Genomic DNA, 20,983 nt, shown 5'->3' with positions numbered 1-20,983 from the left:
ACTCAATCTGATTTACTGATTAGTAACCTAAATTACTTTGTGAAAGCCCTTTCGACCTGCGCTTTAAAAACAAAAAGAAATTAATCTTAGTAGAAAGTTATTCTATACCTGTCTAATAGTTCCATTCAAACTTTTTTATCTCAAGTTACATATATAATAGTTACAAGAAAATTAAAAGAATGATCTTATTATGCAAATGGTAAGTGCGGCCTTTATCTGGGGGTTTCAATCAAATAACATAAAAGCTTTGATCCTTATAGCAGAAAGAAGACAATCTAACGGGGGATGTCAATGAGGAGGGAAGTAACGATCCTTGTTCTCAGCTATTATTTCGAAATCCTCCTCCACGAGAATGGTACAAGTATCCAGGTAAGTTATACGTACATATCTTTATATAATCATCACAAGGTTTTTATGAGACATAGCTTTGGAAATCAATCCTACCAATATTCAAATATGGATTCATGAACAAGATGTGGAATCCTTGGAAACAGTCGTTTATGAAGGACATGGAGATTTACTTTTGGAGACCTCTGCAGATAATTTTAAAACACTCAAGTTTCTAGAAAAAGTTCCAAAATTAATGGTAAAAATTCTCTATTTTTTCATAGCATACTAAGATCCGGGCATAATATCAATGAAATCTTAATTACATTTTTTGCAGAACGACATTTTGGAAGTTCATGAAAGCGCCGTCACTGGGGATTTGTATGCATTGGTGAATAAGGAGTATAGAACAAAGATTTATTCTGCAAAAGATAAAAATGGAATCACTGCGTTTCATAAAGTAAAAATTACATATTAAGTTCTTATTTAAACATTATAAAAATGATTTCATTCAAGGCTGTGGCTCTCAAACAAAAAAACATTTGCGAATTTTTCATTCAGAAAACAGAAAAAAGTGTTATCAGTATCAAGGATGTATTTGGTAGAACACCATTACATTATGCTGCAGCATATGGGCGTCGTAGAGACGATAAAACCATGTACTATTGGCTTATAGATATGGGTGCAAATTCTACAGAGCCTGATAAAGTAAAGTACCAATTAATCCATAATGACAATTTATATACTGACTCATTCAACTTTTCAGTATAATATTACTCCTCAACAAGCTCTACGTAAAGAAGTATCGCCTGAAATAGAACTCCACCTATGTTCAGAGCTGCCTGATGCCCCAAAACTGCTACCTCCCACACCCTCACCAAAACAAAGCACGGTGCATTTGAATAACATAAATTTATCTTCCGTTAAAGCTTTAGAATGTAGAGAATTTAAAAAGCCGGAATCCATATTAGCACTTTTTGGTTCTTCCACAAAACTTATACCTTTGAGCAAAATGACAAAGGAAAACGTATGAAGTGACTGACTCGTACTCTGTCCAAAAGCAATTACTTATTCAAATAATTTATTATAGATCTCCAAGTGGGTTAGAGTCGGTAACATTGGTACATTGGAACAAGTAGTATATGCAGGGAGGGGTCAGCACTTGATAAATAAGCCAGCATGGAATGAAGAAACCAGAAAATATTTAAAAACGATACCGAATAAAATGGTAAATGAATTTTAGTACATTTTTGGCAAAAAAGCATTGCGCCTAAAAAAAAATTTCAGAAACAAATTCAGGAGTTTCACGACTCAATAGATACTGATAAGATTGACAGTTATGTAGAAATAGATGCAAAGTTTTTAATGAGTCGCGACACAAAGGGTCGTACTATTCTTCACAAGTCTTCACAAAGTGGGGAGGTTGCCTTGGTAAAAAAGTTACTCAACAAAATGTCAGAGATTGTCAAACTTTTGGATCGAGTAAGTGCATTTCTGTTCATTTATCCTATATATTACATTCAGAGTCTATTTGGAACGTTTAGCGATTTCGGAATGCCCTACACTACGCAGCAAGACATGCAGATGAATCCAAACGAAATGAGATTATTGCCTATTTGGAGTCATATGGTCTTGATAGATCAACAACAGATACAGTAATATTTTTTAAAGTCTTTGTACCGCTTTTACGGAAAATTAATTTTTCTTTAGTTTGGAAACAATGCAGATTTTTATATGCAGAATGATTTTCCTGAAATTGCACCGAAAGAAGAGGGTGTTGAAGTTAAATCAAGTGATGAATCTGAGGATGAACCAACGTTAGAGCCTACAAATGAAATAAAGTATATACTTGCATAATATGTACTGAAATTAATATATATTTTGCATTCGTCTGTTTTTTCAAAGAATTACGATTGAGGAGTATTTTGATCCATTGAATGTTGTAAAACAGGCTATCAAAAAACAAGCCAAGTTAACTTTAAAGCCCCAACTTACACATTTGAAGGGAGACGAAGAAGAGGAATCGCAAGTTAGGAATGCCATCAAAGAAAAGAACTTTGATATTTTAGTTAAACATATTCTCGAGGGGAATTCAGACAAATTAATGAATAAAACTTCAACAGATGAAGAGGTCCAGGAATTTTTGGATAGTGTCTCCATCTATCAGGTATTTACATGAGCTATATATCAAATGATTTTTGAATGACTATTTTTCAGACTAAAATATCAAAATTACACAAAGCAGTCGAAAATGGATCTTTAAAGCAGCTTCAGATTCATTTAGACCGCAGAAAGTTAGTAGTATCGAAGGAAAAAAAGTCTGGAATATCCATTTTACATAAAGCAGTACTTTTGAAGCATAACGAGATTGTAAAGTAGGATATTATATCATTAATTTACTGAATATTATTTTAAGATATATTATATATCATAGATATTTGACCAGTTATTTCCCGGAAACTCTAAATGTGAAAGATAAACTTGATCGAACACCACTTCATTATGCAGCTGCTATTTCGGATAGAGATGCATTATCCTCAGATACTTCTATTTATGGAATGTTAATCAATGCTGGCGCTGATAACCAAATAAAAGATAAAGTAATTGAGATTTTCAACAAATCTACCAAAAAAAAAAAGAAAAAATAGGTCGTTTATTAAATTTATTTTGCATTCTTATCTTTAGAAAAACAATGTACCAGATATTTATGTTATCAAAAAGTCTGAATTTAATGAAACAATTCTTAAAAAGTATATGAGGGACCCAGAGCCATTTCTTCCTACTATTGAGCAGCCTCAACATGTAACTCTTGAAGGCTCGTATAATGAGAGTGAGTGACTGAATATTTTTTTTACCTCCTTATTAAAATATCAATTGAGCTTTTTTAGCAGAGGAAGATGAACTTACTAAATGGAGATATATGAAAAACATTACATCCGAAGAAGACAAACAGTATTATGAAGGAATATTCGAAGAAGAAGGCTCTGACGAAGAAGGAATAACGGACTTTAATGTACCCGAAGGAAATTTGGACCTAGAGACGATTGCTCAATTAGAAAGATCATTTCGAAAAATAACTTGGGCAAGGCAAGCTCATTCTCTCCTCAAAAAATTCTTAATTAAACCCGTCTTTGATAAACTGAAAGAAAAAATCACAATTTCCCATGGAGCGAGTTTGTTTGATGTAATAAAAGGTGGAATTGAGATTCTGAATCACGATTTGGGAGTTGTTGCACCTGATCCTGAGTCATATAAAGTATTTGCACCCATCATCAAGCCCATAATTTATACCTATCATAACATACCCATCCTCAAAAATCAGCTTAGGTACAGATTAAGTGAATATGTATCTTAGTAGCATCGCTTATAACACTTTTAATTAATAGGTCAAGAACTCAGCCAGAGACTCAATGGAAACCCTCCGACAAAAACTTTTGGAAAAACGTCAATGATATTAAAGTTCAATCCTGTGATTCTTCTATTTTATCTTACAAAATATCCTTGCATAGATCAATCAAAGGCTATCCTCTGCACTCAAGAATGACTTCTAACCAATATATTACCCTAGAAAACGATATGAAGGCTGTTTTAAGTAATTGCTCATTTTTTCCTCTAGGACATCTTCATCAATTGAAGTCAGTTCTAAAGAGTACTGAGCAAAACGAGGAATTGACAAAATATTTTCTACCTATCGTAGAAAATAACAAGGATGAGCATATTCAATTTTTCATTGCTGCTGGAGGATCTAATTTCTGGCCACTTGGACGTTCCACATGGGTTGCACCAAGGGAGGGCTACAACTCAATTCAAATTCGTATCAATCAAATAGACCATTTGGAAGTCATTCGATGCTTTTCTCCAAGCGAAGAGCTCTTAGATGTTATCTTAGAAACTCGTGACATATTAGATGAAATAGAGCTCAAATTGAGAGATTTAGAGGAGAGCATGATTTACTTGAGAGATACCGAGTATGGATACTTAACTTTTAGTCCAGGGGATCTCGGAACGGGTCTGAGATTGTTTGGTTACATGGAAGTACCAAATAATGTCAATTTCAAAATTCTGAAGGCTACTGAGGTAACTGATAATTTTTCATTACGAATTAATGGAAAAGTCCCTTCATTCTCCTCATTAGCCACTAGGGATTTAATCAATATCAATAATAAAGTTGAAGTAAGTAATAGAATAACTTTTGGGCTTATGGAAGCAGATATTGTGTTTCAGTTCTTTGAAGGACTTAAAAATTTGATAAGCTTAAAGCAGTCATTGGAAGTTGATCATGTTAGATTTTCACTCAAGACCTAAGAAATGATTATAGAAAAAAAATAAAAAGTTTTATCATTGCCATATAGATTTTTATTATTAATAGTACTGCAATTTAATCATCCATTTTTACAACAACAATATTATCCAAATTTGCCAACTTATCCATCCTTTTCTTCCGGCAAAACGGTAAAGCAACTCGTAGTGTGAAAAAATATACCAATTCTGCGAGACTCAAAAAACTAAACCCAGTGCAAAGGCCAACTAGACCCCCAAAAGCAGCTGAAATTATAAATATTTGTTCCGACATCAAATAAAAACAGTGATTCTAATCATTTGGAGATATATGAATATATATAATTTTCCCATTGAACAGAATTGATTTCAATAGTATTTTATCTTACCCAAGATATCATTCCATGAAAACAATTCATCAGTTGAATATTTAAATATTTTTAACTCTCGAAAAAATATGTGGACCAATGTCAGATCATTTATTTTCTCCCTGAAATGGAATTATTTTTGCTGATTACATATTATACAATATATATTATGCTCATATAAATGATGAGGACCTGTGCTCCTGAGGGATTTTTGAAAAAGATTGACCAGCTTTTGGATTAAGATCAGCAGATGATTGTGTTGCAGAGTAGTCAGTGCGAGTACATGCAGGTGGGCAGTTACAAGGTGCTCCATCGTCCCATGATGTTTTCGAAATATGAAAGTTAGGATCAATAGCTTCAAGGAGTTCTAAAACAAATTTCTTAAAATTATATAGACCAAAAAAAAAAAGATTACAAAAATTAGTTTTACGTGTGGAGTTTGCAAGACAGTTCCAACCATTCCAGTCACAGGTTGAGTTCAAATGCTCATACTCTTTTTGACTTCGAAAAAGAACATCCAGAGGTGGATAATAGTAGGGAAGGCATCCACACTTTTGAAGTAAATGCTTTGCTCGACACTCTAAGTAGCAGTTTTCTTGGCTATAATCCTTGAAGAAATTGACTTTGGACTCCTTGACTTTTCTCTCATCGCTGAATAAACAATTACGTCTTTCAATTGGTAATTTCCGTATAGAGTCGGATCTGTTTTTGATTGAAATATTGTAATTTTTACTTATAAACTTGTTCAATTATAATTATCGTATACCCTTCAGTATGTGAGGCTGCTATAGTCATAAAGGACTCTTTTCCAGGGCCAATAATAAGAGAGCGGCCTTTAACTTCTGGATATGATTGGGGATCATGTACAAGAATTTTAAAACCGATAAAGTTATCTGAGGAAACAAAATAATCTTTAGATTTGGAATCCAGTAGAATGGAAAGACCTCTTTCTGGACTTGCACTATTTTGGCGATTAATCAGATTATTCCATTGTTTAGTTCCCTTTAAATCACTAGTCAGTGCTGTGTAATAGTCATAAAAAAAGTTTGGAACGATTTGAGGTAGGGCAGATTCATCTTCTTTACTGAAAAAGGAAATTATATTTTCTCTAATCAATGACAAACAAAATTGTCTTTCGAATTTTTTTTTATGGTTTACAATAGGTATTCTAAGTCCGATAAGGTAGTATTTTCTTCTTCTCCATGATCATAGTATTGACTAATCCAATCATCATTAATATTCTCGTTATTTCGGAGTAAAGATCTAAAAAATAATGATTTATATTTATTACTTTTATATCATATTCATTAGACCTACGTATCTAATGCATCTGTTGGCTGAATTGTGTTAAAAGAACAACAAAATCCATTATCTGTTTTTCGAATTTCAAATATTTTTTTACAGTCAATTAACTGGCCTTTCCACCAGCATTTTAAAATATATTCATCACAAGTCGACATAACCTAAGGACTCAACAATAAATAAAAACTATTATCCATGCACACTAGATTAATAAAACTCACATGAACCATCAGATTTGTCAAGTTTCCTTGACCTACACGCTCAAATACACCTTGCAAATCCGAGTATTCACTATTGACAGTTTCATAGTCGTCAAAATGCACCATTATCTCAATGAGTCTTTTTATTTCTTGTAGGCTAATTCCATTTGTAGCAATCTCTGACTTCCAACTAGGGGCGGAGGGAATCACAAGAAAGCATAAGGTTAATAAGTTACAAAATAAGAGGCTCACGGTTCTTGATCCTTTATTTGATTTAACTTTGCTTCAATTGCTTTATTTGCTGGACAAACAGTGACTCCAGGAAAGTCAATTTTCCAGATAGGATGATTTGTTGAATCCAGAGTAGTTAAAGTAGGCTATATAGAAAAAAGTTTTGTTAAAATGACTTTCCTGCTTACAAATAGTTATATGTAAGTACCTTTAAGTACCATTTGATATAAATAGGTATAATAAAGTACACTGTGAGGATAAATCCAAGCAAACAAAGAAAGACCCAAAGTACTCTTTCAGTCCAATGACGCCCATCTTCTGTTATGTAGCGAAGTCCATGTAGAGAGCTATTAATAGAAAATCTATTATTAACAATAAAATGTTTAAAAATCGAACGGGTCTACCTAGATTCACAATATTCCTTAATAATAGAAACGCAGGATACATTCGCAAAACAACATTGATCCAATTCCTTAAATCTAATGGCAATAGCGCTACTGGATAGATCGATAAAAGGATTCTTCCATTTGCCATAATCCTCTTCCAATTTCTCAGTTTTAAAGCTACAAAAGCGAATCATTAATATTTATAAAATAGTTACCACTCCTTGAAACAAACTTCGCTCTTGAGCCCCCTTCCTTGGCTACTTTCACTCCAACCTTATTTGATTTCCGAAACATTTTTCTAACTCGACTGAGAATATTTTTGTAAGAAACTTTCATAAGAAGAAGTTATCGCGATCAAATAGCCATGTATTAATGCATATTTATCACGCACCTTGGTCTTTTTTATTGACCTCATAAACAATATTAATTGTTCTTGAACCATTAAGGTTATTAAGTCATTAGTAGGATTCTTTGACAACATTTTATGAAAATCCTCTCACCCCACAAATGGATCAATAAACCCAAATATTCATTTTTAATCTTGAATTTCATACAATTTTATTAAAGTTTACATATAAATTAATTTACGCGCATGGTAGCACTCAAACCTTCATCCTTCAATAACCGCAAGGAAAGAGGCTCAATATCAGTTGGTAGCTAATAAATTATTCTTAACGGTGGCATTATCATTTGTGTTGTATTTGAGAGTCATTCATTAATTAAAAAGTGTGAAGTCAACCAATCAAGGTCTATAATACTAAGAAGGCAAGAAAAATTGACAGCTGAGCAAAAAAAAATCGAACATTTTAATGATTGTTGGATCACACCGAATATAATTTAGAATATAAATTGAAAAGCATGAAAATTAATACTAGAATTTTGTCAGTAAGAAAATATTTTCCGATCCGATATTTTATAAATCATTAGATGTATCCATATCCCAAAAGGCATTTTTTATGACCTCATTAATTTCTTTCGTTTCCATTCATGCTTTACTTGAATGGACTGGTTGACTCCTGCGATACACATTAGTTTGATAAAAAATATTTAAGTTATGAAGAATAGATTCACAGGCGTCCACAGGATTAAATATATATATATATATTTATTTTTTTTGCAGAAAAAAATCCAAGAATTAAATTTTTGGAAAACAAAATTATATATTAAATTTTTCCAAAAAAAAATTCAAAATCCACAGCTATCTCAAAAAATTAAAACTTTTAAAATAAATTTCAAAAATCCACAGATGTTCAGAAAAAATTAAATTTCTGGAAAAATAAGTTAAAGAATTAAATTGAAATCCAAACATTCAATTTTTTGATAAAAAAATTCAAAAATTAATTTGCAAATATTAAATTTATTGGAAAAAAAATTCGAAAAACCACAGCTATTCTATAAAAATTAAATTTTTCCAAAAAATATTCAAAAATCCACATTCGTTCGCAAAAGATTAAATTGTTTAAAAAAAAATCACTTTTTGTTTGACAAATGGTTGAATCAAGGAAGAGGAGGTTTTTTTCTTCAAAAAATGGACAAAAAATAATTTCATTTTTGATTAAACATTGCTTTATGAAAGGCAAAAGGTCTCAGGAGACTAAAAAGAAGCTTGATAAACATTATGGGGGCTCTGTACCAATTGACCAGTTGTCCAGTTGAGGTTACTACACCAGAAATCATTCATAAAATCCATAATATGGTGATGGATGACAAAAGAGTAAAAGTCTGTGAGATTGATAGAGGTCTGGGCATTTCGAGAGAGAAGGCTATTTCTATTAATTTTACGACCACGACTGCTGAGGTGTGAGTTGCTGCTTTGTATTGATGTAAAAGGATTTTTTGTGAGCCAATCGTAGGCGTCTTCCTTACAGCTTGGCTTTAAAACGGTCCAATAACGATTAATAATATGCACCTGTAATAGTTTTACCCTTTTCCAGATAGTCGATGAGGATGATTCCTCTTGAATCCAAATGATCGTCGCTATAATATTTTAGGGCGATTCATCGATTCAAACGAAGAAATAGACCAATCTGGGTAAAACTTGATGTGCGTTCTTCCAAGAGATGCTACTAACTAAACATCACATAGATACGCCCCATTAATGTCATCTCTCGGACTTTGAATGGACTTTTCAAAAGACCGTCGTTGATGATTCATTAATATTTGGGAATTATCTAAGCCCCCATAAGTGAACATCCTTTCTATGACGCAGATAACGAACCGGATAAAAAACAAAACGAAAAATAACATACTTAATATACAGAGCAAACTTCAAACTTAAGTCTATAAATTATTATTTTAATTAATATAAATATCATTATTTCTAGACGTAGGCTTCAAAAACATTTTAAAGTTCAGTGGCTCCTATATTTTTAACTGGCTTGTTGAAATATATACATTTGTGAATGCTTGCCTTTTTTTGCTCTTTTGTCAATATAAATATTACTTAGTATGTATTTTTTTCAGCTGTGGATAGCTATTCTCTTACCACTTATTTTGTGCCCTGCTCATCAAATTAGTCAAAAAATAAATATTGAGCTCTTATCATTCCTACTATTAAACAGAAAATACATAGTCCAATATTTTGATAGAATAAAATACTTGATTAGAAAACTACTGGATGTCTCTGAATAACGTGGTTTCAAACATCACAGATTTTTCCTAACACAGTTCCCAAAAACCACAATAAGTGGAGACCCCCGTATATAACTTTGACCTTTGGTTTTTTCTTCTTTATCTTCTAAGGAGAAAGTTTGTGAAATACAATACATATATGTATTTGAATTATGGGGAAGAATTTATCATTTTATAATTGTCAAAAAACCAAAATTAAACTTTCACATTATTTGGATAACCACAAAATTAAATTTGATGGTCAGCTATCGATTATTTTACTTTTTTAATAATTTTTATAATTATTTATAGTGTTTACTAACCTTCCATTACATTTGAGCTTGTGGCGATGAGCATTTGATATTTGAGTGTCGGAAAATTGAGCATTTGACATTTAAGCGTTTATACCCCTGACGAAAATTAAACATGTTGATATTTTACAATTATTTATATATAAAAATGTATCATATGCCATGCATAAATGGTTCAACATAATTTTAAAAACAGAAGATAATTATAATAATACCAACTATTATTTCCTGTAATCTATTTGAGTTGTTACGTTTAAATTAGCAACTCAATGATTGTTTTTCTTTGGTTAATCCATTGAAGTTATGGTTGCATTTCAAAATTTGGAAGATTATTTAGAAAATTTTTATAATTAGATTGAAAAAAAGACTACAATATTACCCTATCGACATTAAAAAAAGGATACAATATTTGATCCCGAAACGTTGAGTATTTAGGAGTGAGTCTAATAATATTTGCCAATTACAAATAATTCAGTTGAAGAATTACATCGTTCCTTTTAAAACTGTATGAATCATGCGCATTCAACCAATTTATAAGTTTGTCAAATACCTTAATCATGGATAGGATCTTACAGGAAATAAGATACACAGACAAACAAAATAATGTCAGGCATTCAAAGAATGAAATATGCCTGAGTGCGCTTTAAATTAATTGTTTCTGAACAATAATGCAAGAACTTAAAGGAATAAATTATCAGATTAGACTTAAAAAACATTTGATATATCATTATTTTCATGCCAGTGACGTCATACGTAAATATTTTTTAAATCTTTGTGGGATTTGTTTATTATTTTATCTTACAAAAATATTTAGAGGGACGAAGTTTTTATTGAAAAGGTTGTTATCGACACGAGATTATGTCAGATTTGTTGGGGTATTATTCATGGTAGTATAATCATCTATAAATATTTTCATCCAATATATCCTCCTTGACAAACAATTACCACCTCGACAATATGGTGAACAAATTGACAGCTCTTCACGATGAATCCTGTGTTCATGGTGTACCACGCTGTCATGATAGCAGCTCAGAGTGAATCCATATTTGGATGAGAGGTGTGGCAGACTTTATTCTCCAAGACACTTCAAACTACAAAAGGAGTAAGGGGGTTAAGGTGAGAACTGGAGGAGGGTCGTATATAGACAGTTCAGAAGTAATCCATACTGTTGTTGCAAAAGTTTTGATTCTTCCTGGCTGTATGGGGATGTAATAGGCCTTCATTATGTTGTAAGCAGTCTGGGTGGAGATGCCGACGGTCTCTGCAGCGTTATCGGCACTGACACTGGCACGGAGGAGATCGCATAGCGTTGTTTCTTTAAGTTGCTTCAACATTTTTACACTATGAGACATGGTTTAAAAGCAAAACTATTTTATTTTTGCTTCAGCTATCGTTTCGTTTTGCGTAAAATAACAGTGAATAACAGTCGATATTAGTGCTACTGCAAGTTTTGTGTCACGAGTCCCCACTCTGTACAGACTATTGTTATTGACCTAGATACGAGTATTAAGTAAGTAAATTTGAAATGACAACACTTAACAAAATGCTGTACAGATAATATAGTATTAATTTTTCTACACTAGACTGGACAATTACGTATTATACTCAATTCATTCAAGCATGTATTTTCTAGAATTGAAAGGATAATATTTTATATAAAACCCTTAAAAATGTGTGTTCTATGAAATCAAAAATAAAATATTTATCTATTTCATACTTTCCCCGCTGTTTATATATTTAGCTTAAAATTCAGCTTTTGAAAGCATTTAATAAATATATAACACATATAAAGAAAATCGCTTCAGGGAGATTGCTAAACATAAATTTAGAAAGATGATTTTTTATTTATTTTACAAGCTTGAACGTCTTAATCAATATGTATGTGGGCATGCGTTCATGTGCATAGTTCTATTTAAAAGTACTATTGGAGTGGTTATATCTAATACATATGTAAAAAGATACCTCATACAAATGGGTTTCAATGTGTTAAATATCATTTTTTACCGCAGGCTGAACCCCAAATTTATTGATGTTATTTAATGCCATACAACACAAATATGAATATTTGGACTAGTAACCTACAGAGCACCGGCTCCAAAATGTATTTGTTAGTGTATAAAGCAGTTGGAAATCACTTAATTGTGATGTCATTTGAAGAGCCCGCATTATAATTATTTTTTGCATGGCTTTTTTGACAATTTGACGGGGTTTTTTTTTTGGATTTTTAATAAATGCCAAATTATAAAAACATGTATATTTTTTTTTTGGAAGAGACAAAAACTTTTTCAAGTTAAATTTTTTTGGCAAGAAATTGATTTTTTTTCTCTTTTTTAATAAAAACTCATTTAATTATACAATAAAGCATCAAATACCAAATGCGAAAGTAAGACGATGATAATTATACTTATATTTCTTTACAAAAAATAATGGAGTACCCAGTTAGTTCTTAATATTGCCCCGAAGGCTTTTGAGTAAATAAAATTTTTAGAAAGATTATTTAATCCTTATATTCATGACATATTATGCATTTCCATAATCGGAGTTTTATACGTGAATATATGAGTTTTTTAAAGTTCTATTAGAATTTCGTTTTTTTGGATTTTTAATTTTTTTTGTTATATTTTCGAATTAACAACCCATATCTTTATAAACTTTGAGATACGGGGAATCGATCTTGTTTTATGAAAAAAATCAAGTTATTATTGAAAATACAAACTGGTCCTCCAGAGTTGAGGAATTTGGTCTGACCAGAATGAAACATAACCTTAGGTGTGTAACTCAGAATTCTGAACAAAATTTATTTTGTTTCTAAGGCTGTATCTGTTTTTCTTTTTTAGAGAAAAAGTTGCCAAATACAATCAAGGTAAATGTTACCTGTTACTGTGACGATAACTGATTTCTTTGCCTTTTTTACAATTGTAATGGCTATTTTGATGACGTCATAGAGGAGCGAGCCAATTTAGGAGAAAATTTGAAAAAAAAAAATTGTCTTAATACATAATATAGTATTTTATTTTCTCATCAGACAATACTATTAGAGTAAATTTTTACACTCCGATGATAACAGTACTAAAATTATTTTAAAAAAAATTAAAAGTACTAAATTAATTTTATTTTAACACAATCCTTCACTCATTAATTTTTTTTTTGTACTATTCAAGAACTAAATAAATTTGTAGTTACTAATTCGTAAATTAGCCAATTTTTTTCAATCTTCTCAAATTAACACTAGCATTTTTGTGTTTAAGCTTATGATTTAAGTACTTTACTCTTATTCCTGTCCTAGCTTTCACAAAGAGACAATCAATTCCTTAGGCCAAACTGGATAAAGTTCAACTGGAGTATCAGACAACCTTTTAAAAATAGTTAGTTTTTTTGTCAATGCCGTCCTAATGAATATTGTGAAATTCTTTTAATTTATATTCTAATTGTTGGCAAAATTTCAATAATTCCTCCGAAGGAATGGTAAGTCCTCTATGAGAAACAAGCTTAGTTCAAGAACTAGACGTTTGCGCGTAAGGTTCTGTTCTACTTGTTTTCTGTGCAAGATGTGGATATAAAGTTTTGAATTTTTTGCTAAAAATCCGACAATGTAGACAAGACCCTGGTCTGAGTAATCACTTTGAATTCTGGGAGCTTTGAAACATTCATGCTGTAGAATTTCATTTCTATTGACGTCTTTATAAATACCAAAGTTTCCAAATTTTCAGAATATTTCAAAACTTCTTAACATTCAATTCCATCTAATATTCTTCTCTTTATTCCTGATGCTGATGAATTGTACACAAAGAGAAGTAATGAGTCAAAGATTTTGTAACAATTTCGACATCAACTCTCACAGCTGTTTGATCATTTTCATTAGCTTATTCCTCAACTGCTGGGTTTCTTAGGATTCACATTTTTGCCAATCATGATAACTTTTAATCTTCCGAGGGCGTCAATCGGAGATGGGTACTCATTACTTCTTGTGATGGCACAAATTCAAGAGAAAATATTCGCAAGACAGTCTCGATTTAAGTGTGTAGTTAAACTAAGGTTCAGCCCTTCATGCATTGAAAGAATGCTCTCATTGACTTAATTGAGATCAATATTCCCTTTTGAAATGGTAGCTGATAAGATTTACCAATTACATTCATTCCCAAAATTAATTTTTCCATAACATTTGAAGTATGGCGTTGTTCTTCAAAATATAAGCCGAATCCATATGAAAGTTTTGTCTTGCTGTAAATGTTACTTACATTCATGCAATAAAACCAATCACTGACAACTTCTATAATTCTTATTTGTAATATCTTTTGTTGCCCATAGAGGTATAAAATTGATTTAGATACAGTATTTGATAAAAATGGTGCCTTAGTTTTTACTCTTTTCTTGCCATTTCCAGAACATCAAGATTTGAATTCTTCGTAACCTTAAAAGTTACTTTCAATCCACCAAGATCTTGATCAAGAAGATCTTGAAAGTGTTCCTTTGTCAATTCTGCATTTTGTCCATTGACATCAATAAAGCTGGTGATAAAAATGTATAAATTTGACGTTTTGAGTACACAAGGTGATGAAATAAAAATATTTCTGGAGATATTTTAAGCTGAGATATTAGTTTGTGTTTCCCTAAATCAAAATTAATTGCTTTGATTTGAATACCATCTTAATAAATTCTTTCAATGAAGGTAAACTTTCTCATGAGAGTATCAAATTGTGCAAATATTGGTTGTTTTCATGCATGAGACAGTCCTCGAACAATTGTCACTTGCATTTTCTTGAAAGGTCTAAATATTTTATTGTCTTTATAATAATTAACTAGGTTTTTCTAACCTCAATTTTGTCAAAACAACAAACTGCTATACTTTAATGGTTTGATTCTGAAAGGCTCATTATTTTGGAACAAATATTAATTATTAATAAATTATATTAATTTTTGAGAAAACCAGGGTTGTATTTGAAATCTTCTAAAAAAAGTTATTGAGTCTGGTGACTTTGCAAAACAACAAGTTTTCTAGAATATAAATGTGCAAATGCTTTCAACTTACATTTCGTAAGATGAGGAGAGGTGTTGTAAAATAACACTTCGAGTATCCACGATTATATTTTGTTGATGCGTTCAAAATTCTTTTAACTTCAGCTTCAGAATTATTCTTTTCAAGGGTGGTCTTAATATATTTATGTTTATACTTATTTGAATTCAAAATTTCCATTTTGCTTTGTATTGGCTTAGTTCCTTTTTTTTTTTTTTTTTTTCATAATGAGTTCAAAAATAGTGGACATTTGATGGATTTGTATAGGTTGCCACAGCACAAATATCCGCAGTACCTCTAGAAGAAGACATAATTCTTGGAATAATATGAGCATAAACTAGTCAGTAACACTGAACTGGGTTCTGTTATGACGTCATCAAACAAGTTGTTAGCTAACGTCAACCAGACTGCGTTGCTAGTTTCTTATCGACACACATTCTCTATATTCACCTTGCTGTTAATTTAATAGTTTAAAGAATGTTTGTTTAGAGAGAAGCTTTACTGTAATGGCGTTTTATTAGATCAGCTGTAGGCAGCCGTGGGAGGAAGGAATAAAACACAAATCCAACTTCGTATATAGCAAGAACATATACGCTTGAATTACTCCAGTCTCGATCCTCAATTTTACTCCGAGTCCAGCAAAGACTTACCCGTATAATCCAGAGCAACCCCTCATCGTTACTCGTCTTTCATGTGCAAACTTACTAGTTATTAATTTATAATTTTTGTTTTCAAGATTTAAATTTTATTGACAACAGCTTTGGAAAATAAATAATTATCTTCAGATTACCAATTAGAAAAAACTGCTCCCGCTTTCAAGGACAAGTTTTATAAACTTATAATCATATGGTTTTTTTTACTCTTAATCGTGGCTTATTTGAAATCGGACCGACTAAGGTCACAGTGGTCTAAAGCCAGCCTTGTGAATGAGTTTGGAGTCTTTTGAGTACATGTCAAAGTTAGATAAAAAATGAATTATATCATATTTATTCTTGGTTAGAAATTTTTTGACAAGGAACGAATAGTCTGGAAGTTATTGTATACAATTATTATGTACTACCCCAAGAGTATACTTAGTCTTATTGACCAACATGGTTGTTGACTAAGGAAAATTACGTATATTTTCAAGGCCATTTTATTAAATTGATATTTTCAAGAATAATTATATAAAAAGGCAATAGAAGTGTAGATTGTGGAAATAATTAGAAATAAACTAAGATTTTTGCTCTGAGCATATAAAGTAATGATTTAGATACTTATATTTATTAATACGTTGGAGAAACGGATCGAATCATAAGTACGAGTAACTTATTTATAAATGATAACCCTCATTAAAACAAAATAAGTGTTTAAGAATTAGGAGAACCATCTAGGAGGTGAACTACTTTAAGATTATTTGGGTAAATGAATAAATGAATCTTGAGTAACAACAGGATTAGGGATATAGTTAGCCTACTTCTCAAATGGGCATACACATTAAATGTTGCATATAAGTTGGGATTTTGTTTAAATTATAGCATCTTTTCTTTTGACTTGTAAATGGGAACCCAGATGTTTGAAATGCACGTTGAGTTATTACTTTTATAAGTCGATTCACAGATGAGATCTGTTTTCTACTCCTTTAAAGTTATTTTTTTAAATAATTGCTCTTTATTTTTTAAATTAAAAAGAGCAAAAAGTAGATTTTTGCTCCCATCAGTCATATGCATATACCGAGTGGTCCATTAAAATCTGAATACTATGGATATAAAAACTTCAACACGATATAATTTATTAATTAACAATAGAATTTCAACAAAATTAATACCCTAAAGATATGTGTGTCTCAGTTTTCTGAATCATACGTGTAACTGCTCTTAGTGGTAATGGTGGCCTTCCCCTCGACATGCACCCTTAAGGTGTAGTCGAGGTGGTTGGGATCAGGGCTGTAGTTGGGACAAAAGTTTCAAAAAAATGTTCAAATGAACTCAAAAGTGTCTTGTAACAGAGGAGATAGGTTTATGTCATCACTGGTATCAAAAGTAGACTCTCCACCCTCACAAGGCTCCTTTCACACTTTTTTTATAGCTCTTTGGAAAGTTTGGTGTGAAACCCCTATCTTTTGTATTGTCCCTCACGGACTCGTATTCCCAACTATTAAACTTGCTAACAGAGTAGACCGTGGTCCTGGAGACGTCCTACTGCTTGTGGATGACATTCAGTGGATATTTTCTCTACTTGTTCGTAAGCTAGAGAGCTCAGGTTTATTTTGGTTTGTAACTAATTGTTTATATTTCAATATATTAATTAATTTCAACAAAAGACGGTTTCCCCAGCATTGCTCAGGAACTTAAGAAATTAAAATTAATTAAGAACTCTTCTCCTCGGTATAAAACAAAAATTAAGACCGTACAATTTTAAGAATTGTTCTCATGTTGGTTTTATGAGTATGCGTATACTAGTATATAGGCATTCTTCTATCACCCAATGAGGACGGAGTTGTTTTATTCTGGATCAGAAAACGAACTCACAGTATTGCAGCTGCTTCCCTGAGCATCAAACACCCTCCTAACATCCCAAAATACACCCCCACCCTCAGGTTGTACAGATTAAGTGCTAATAAAATGCTATTTAAAAGCCACCATGGGCCTGAAGACAGCACCGTTTCTGGAGCCATAAGAAGCAACATAAAAATTTCAACAAAATCTATGCATTGGTTTGGCGGCCGTGATTGAAGGACATACATACTCACACACAGACAGACATTTACATTTAATATGTATATAGATCAATCAAGCCACGGTGTTCCAAAATAAGGGTTTGGTTTAAAAAATATGAAGCAACATTTCATATTCATTTTTGAAGTCAACTTCCCCATAGGTATGTAACAATGTAAATTTAGAAATCAGGGATCTATATCCACCCAAGATATGGGTTGTGGCTTTTGGGGTAGCATTTGTGTAATTAACAAACTAAGATAGCTTTAAAAAACGAACTTTTCAAGGAAATTTTGCTTTATATTTGGGCGGTAAAACCATTTCAACTAATAAGTACAGGTTTTTTACACATTTAGACCACAATTGCCCAATTTGGTTAAAATATGAAGATTTTATGATCCATTTAAAAAAGTTCAACAAATGGAATTATAACAAGCAATAACATTTAGGAAATAGCAGAATTGGGAAGTTAATACAATTTAACTTAACTTACATAAGTTAATAAGTTAAATTAATTAACTTTTAACTTAACTAGTTAATTATTTAAACAGTGTTATTTTAACTTCAACTTAACTAGTTAATTTTTAATTTATCAAAATTAACTTTAAACTTAACTTGTTGATTTTTCAAAGTGTATTATCTTAATTTTAACATAACTTGATTAAGTTAATTAGTTAAATTTATTTTGTTATTCGGAGTTGAAATACAAAACAACTATTAGTATGTTACCTTTAGTTTTCCGAGATGTAATTAAAAACTGTATCAAAACAATTGGTTTTATTTACTTTTTTAACTGGGTCATTCCACATAAAAAAAAATATACAAGATATTTTCTCATTGTCGTAGAAAATGTCGTTTTTATATTATCTCTGATATTTTCATTATTTTACATATAGTTTAAAATGAGATAGAAACTCAAAAATCTAAAACTTTAGCTGCTTTTGATTTCCATTTTAGTAGTACCTTATATGGGTATTTTTTTCTTGATCAGTTAATTGGAAGTAGAGAAAATTTTAGCAAGAGAAACCGTCTGAATAATCTTTATAATAAAGTCTTGATAAATCTCTCAATGGACTAACTTAAATAGTTATTTTTGAATATCAAAATTTATTATTTATGTTAAATTACTGAAAAGTTAATTAACTTTAATTCAACTAGTTATAAAAAAATAAAATAATAATTATCTTTAACTTAACTAGATAAAAAGATAAGTTAACTTGCCCATAATTGGGAGACAGTACTAATCATTCTTAATGTTACATTTATGTATGATCCAAAATCCAAGATGACTACATGACTGGCTTGTCCAATTAGGGGTTCATGTATACAGTTTTTGAAGTCCTTGGCAACCTTTAAGTCTTCTTTGTAAACATAATTATAAATCATTATATTTTGCTTTGATTTGCAAAGAGTTCTCAAGGGGACTTTTGCATCTGTTAAAAGTTTATTGGCCTGATGTCAGAAGCAAAGGTAGGTAGCTGCATGGTTCAGCAATCCAAGTCGAATATTTAACAATTTGAAATGACATGCCAAAACATGGATGCCACTTATGTTCAACTGATCCAGGATGGTACTGACATAAAATAATTTTTCAGGGCAGTCCTCCACAATTGTAAGCAAAAGCATTTTTTTCACCCAAGAGTCTTTTTGGCCTTTTGAGGTGAAGGGCTGATACAAGCTGGATCTTGCTCTTGAATGCTTAAGAGTACTTTTAAAAAAAACCTTGCCACCATCCATGCCAAGTTTCTCTGAGGGCTTCTTCCATTCTCTCTTCTGAATTATGTATTCCATAAAATTTGGTAGATCATTGCAGAAGACACACTTTGTTGTTAGGCTTCTCGAAGAAAAGAGAATTATCTTTGGCTGTTGAAATTCTGTAAATTTCACATTTGCAAGGTTGATCCTATTTGGGGTTGTGGATGGTAGAATTGATCTCAAGAAATAACTATTATAGCTGGAAGCTTTCTTGGCCTATCATAGTTTTGAGATCTCAAGACTGTGTAACAATTGTTACACGAAGCTCATGGTAAGAATCCTTCATCGTCATTGAAGTCATAGTATACCTTTTTCAGTTATTATTTTCTTCAAATCATAAAGTATGGGATGAATGAGCCCCTTTTTCAAGGCAAACCAGGGAAGTTTTTTGCCTGTTGTCCGCGTGAATCTTCTTAAAGTAAGGAATTTCTTTTAAAAGGGTAAAAAAATTCTCTAAACTAATAATAATTATCTTTTAATAAGTATTTCTTTCAACTTACCTTATTTTTAATCGAAATATAATTGTAAGAATAGATCACTTTCCTGATTTGTCCTAATTAATATTGAGATAGAGGGAGCAATGATATAGTGTTCAACATTTTTGTCTATATTTTGACCGAAACTGAAACACAATTCTGATTGGCTATGAATAATCCCATATCATACTGGTTAATCCAACATGCCCTTTTGCTCACATCATTTGATGAAATCATTCAACTTTTTTTAATTGGTCATAACTTTCTCAAATCTTTACCTTTTTAATTAAAGTGATTCTACGGCCAAAATTTTATAGAAAAGTTCGTTTTTAAAACCCTTTAATTTTTTTAAACTATACTAACTCTGCCCAAAAAGTCCAAGACCATAACTTGGGTGGACTATAATCCTGATTTTTAAATTTTCATTTTTGGATACTCATGGGCATGAAGACTTCCAAAATGTATATAAGATGTTGTTTCAATTTTTTAGGACTAACTCTTATTTTGGAACACCGTGTCAAGGTTAATTAATTATTGAATTTGTAAGTATTCAGATTTCAATGGACCACCCGGTACATAATTCATCCAAATCTTTTAACATTTAATTGAAACAGAACCTCCAAAGATTTATGGTCCATGTCTTTTCAACCACACCCAATGTACATTGCACGTAATGTTGTTGATAGAAGTACCTACATATGGCTGTGATTTTAAAACCCTATAATTTTCATTTTTAAGTTATGTATCTATTGTATGTATATGGTCATAACCAATTTGCTTTAACCTTTAGTTAGACAAAGTGTGGATTTGAAGTTATTTTGATCACTAAAATGTATTCCGAAAAAACAGTCATCTTTCTTTATATTTTAAAAATAAAATGAATTTTATTTTATTTTTGCACATGTATGTATATAAAGAAAGGACAGGCCACATTTTTTCGGATCTGGGTCGGTTCGGATCTTTTGGCGTAAATAATCAAGTATATTTCTTGTACCCAAATTTTCGGATCCAGATCTGAAACCAAAACTA

General features: G+C 31.3%; 2 protein-coding genes and 1 long non-coding RNA gene across 3 annotated transcripts in view; 1 reads left to right on the top strand and 2 right to left on the bottom strand.

Annotated features, from left to right (window-relative positions):
- Positions 1 to 20,983, bottom strand: part of LOC121128030 (uncharacterized) — a 168,773-nt gene that overhangs the window by 94,181 nt on the left and 53,609 nt on the right. The gene's annotated exons all lie outside the window — the stretch shown is intronic.
- Positions 114 to 4,702, top strand: LOC121128405 (uncharacterized). Its single transcript, XM_040723982.2, has 16 exons — positions 114 to 199; positions 261 to 369; positions 426 to 586; positions 665 to 787; positions 844 to 1,035; positions 1,094 to 1,354; positions 1,418 to 1,555; positions 1,615 to 1,809; positions 1,872 to 1,982; positions 2,038 to 2,168; positions 2,233 to 2,494; positions 2,545 to 2,702; positions 2,762 to 2,927; positions 3,013 to 3,157; positions 3,216 to 3,654; positions 3,714 to 4,702. The coding sequence occupies exons 1-16, from the start codon at positions 191 to 193 to the stop codon at positions 4,630 to 4,632; spliced, it is 3,519 nt and encodes a 1,172-aa protein (XP_040579916.1). The 5' UTR covers positions 114 to 190; the 3' UTR covers positions 4,633 to 4,702.
- Positions 4,661 to 7,554, bottom strand: LOC121128448 (pickpocket protein 28). Its single transcript, XM_040724032.2, has 12 exons — positions 7,325 to 7,554; positions 7,111 to 7,269; positions 6,915 to 7,053; positions 6,728 to 6,852; positions 6,497 to 6,665; positions 6,291 to 6,436; positions 6,132 to 6,236; positions 5,740 to 6,057; positions 5,404 to 5,675; positions 5,166 to 5,340; positions 4,995 to 5,095; positions 4,661 to 4,872 (listed from the first exon to the last, which is right to left on the bottom strand). The coding sequence occupies exons 1-12, from the start codon at positions 7,426 to 7,428 to the stop codon at positions 4,706 to 4,708; spliced, it is 1,980 nt and encodes a 659-aa protein (XP_040579966.1). The 5' UTR covers positions 7,429 to 7,554; the 3' UTR covers positions 4,661 to 4,705.

This window comes from Lepeophtheirus salmonis, chromosome 13, assembly GCF_016086655.4.
Source record: "Lepeophtheirus salmonis chromosome 13, UVic_Lsal_1.4, whole genome shotgun sequence".
Taxonomy (NCBI): domain Eukaryota; kingdom Metazoa; phylum Arthropoda; class Copepoda; order Siphonostomatoida; family Caligidae; genus Lepeophtheirus; species Lepeophtheirus salmonis.
Note: the sequence above shows the minus strand (reverse complement) of the source record. Positions and strands in the feature narration are given on the sequence as shown.

Excerpts from the sequence above, each read along its gene's own strand:
- LOC121128405 (XM_040723982.2), top strand. Across the intron at positions 1,983-2,037 it reads ATAGATCAACAACAGATACA|TTTGGAAACAATGCAGATTT; the intron begins GTAATATTTTTT and ends ATTTTTCTTTAG. Across the intron at positions 3,655-3,713 it reads ATCCTCAAAAATCAGCTTAG|GTCAAGAACTCAGCCAGAGA; the intron begins GTACAGATTAAG and ends TTTAATTAATAG.
- LOC121128448 (XM_040724032.2), bottom strand. The coding sequence starts at position 7,428 with ATGAAAGTTTCTTACAAAAATATTCTCAGTCGAGTTAGAAAAATGTTT. Across the intron at positions 6,237-6,290 it reads CCAACAGATGCATTAGATAC|ATCTTTACTCCGAAATAACG; the intron begins GTAGGTCTAATG and ends ATTATTTTTTAG. Across the intron at positions 6,058-6,131 it reads TCGGACTTAGAATACCTATT|TAAAGAAGATGAATCTGCCC; the intron begins GTAAACCATAAA and ends TTCCTTTTTCAG.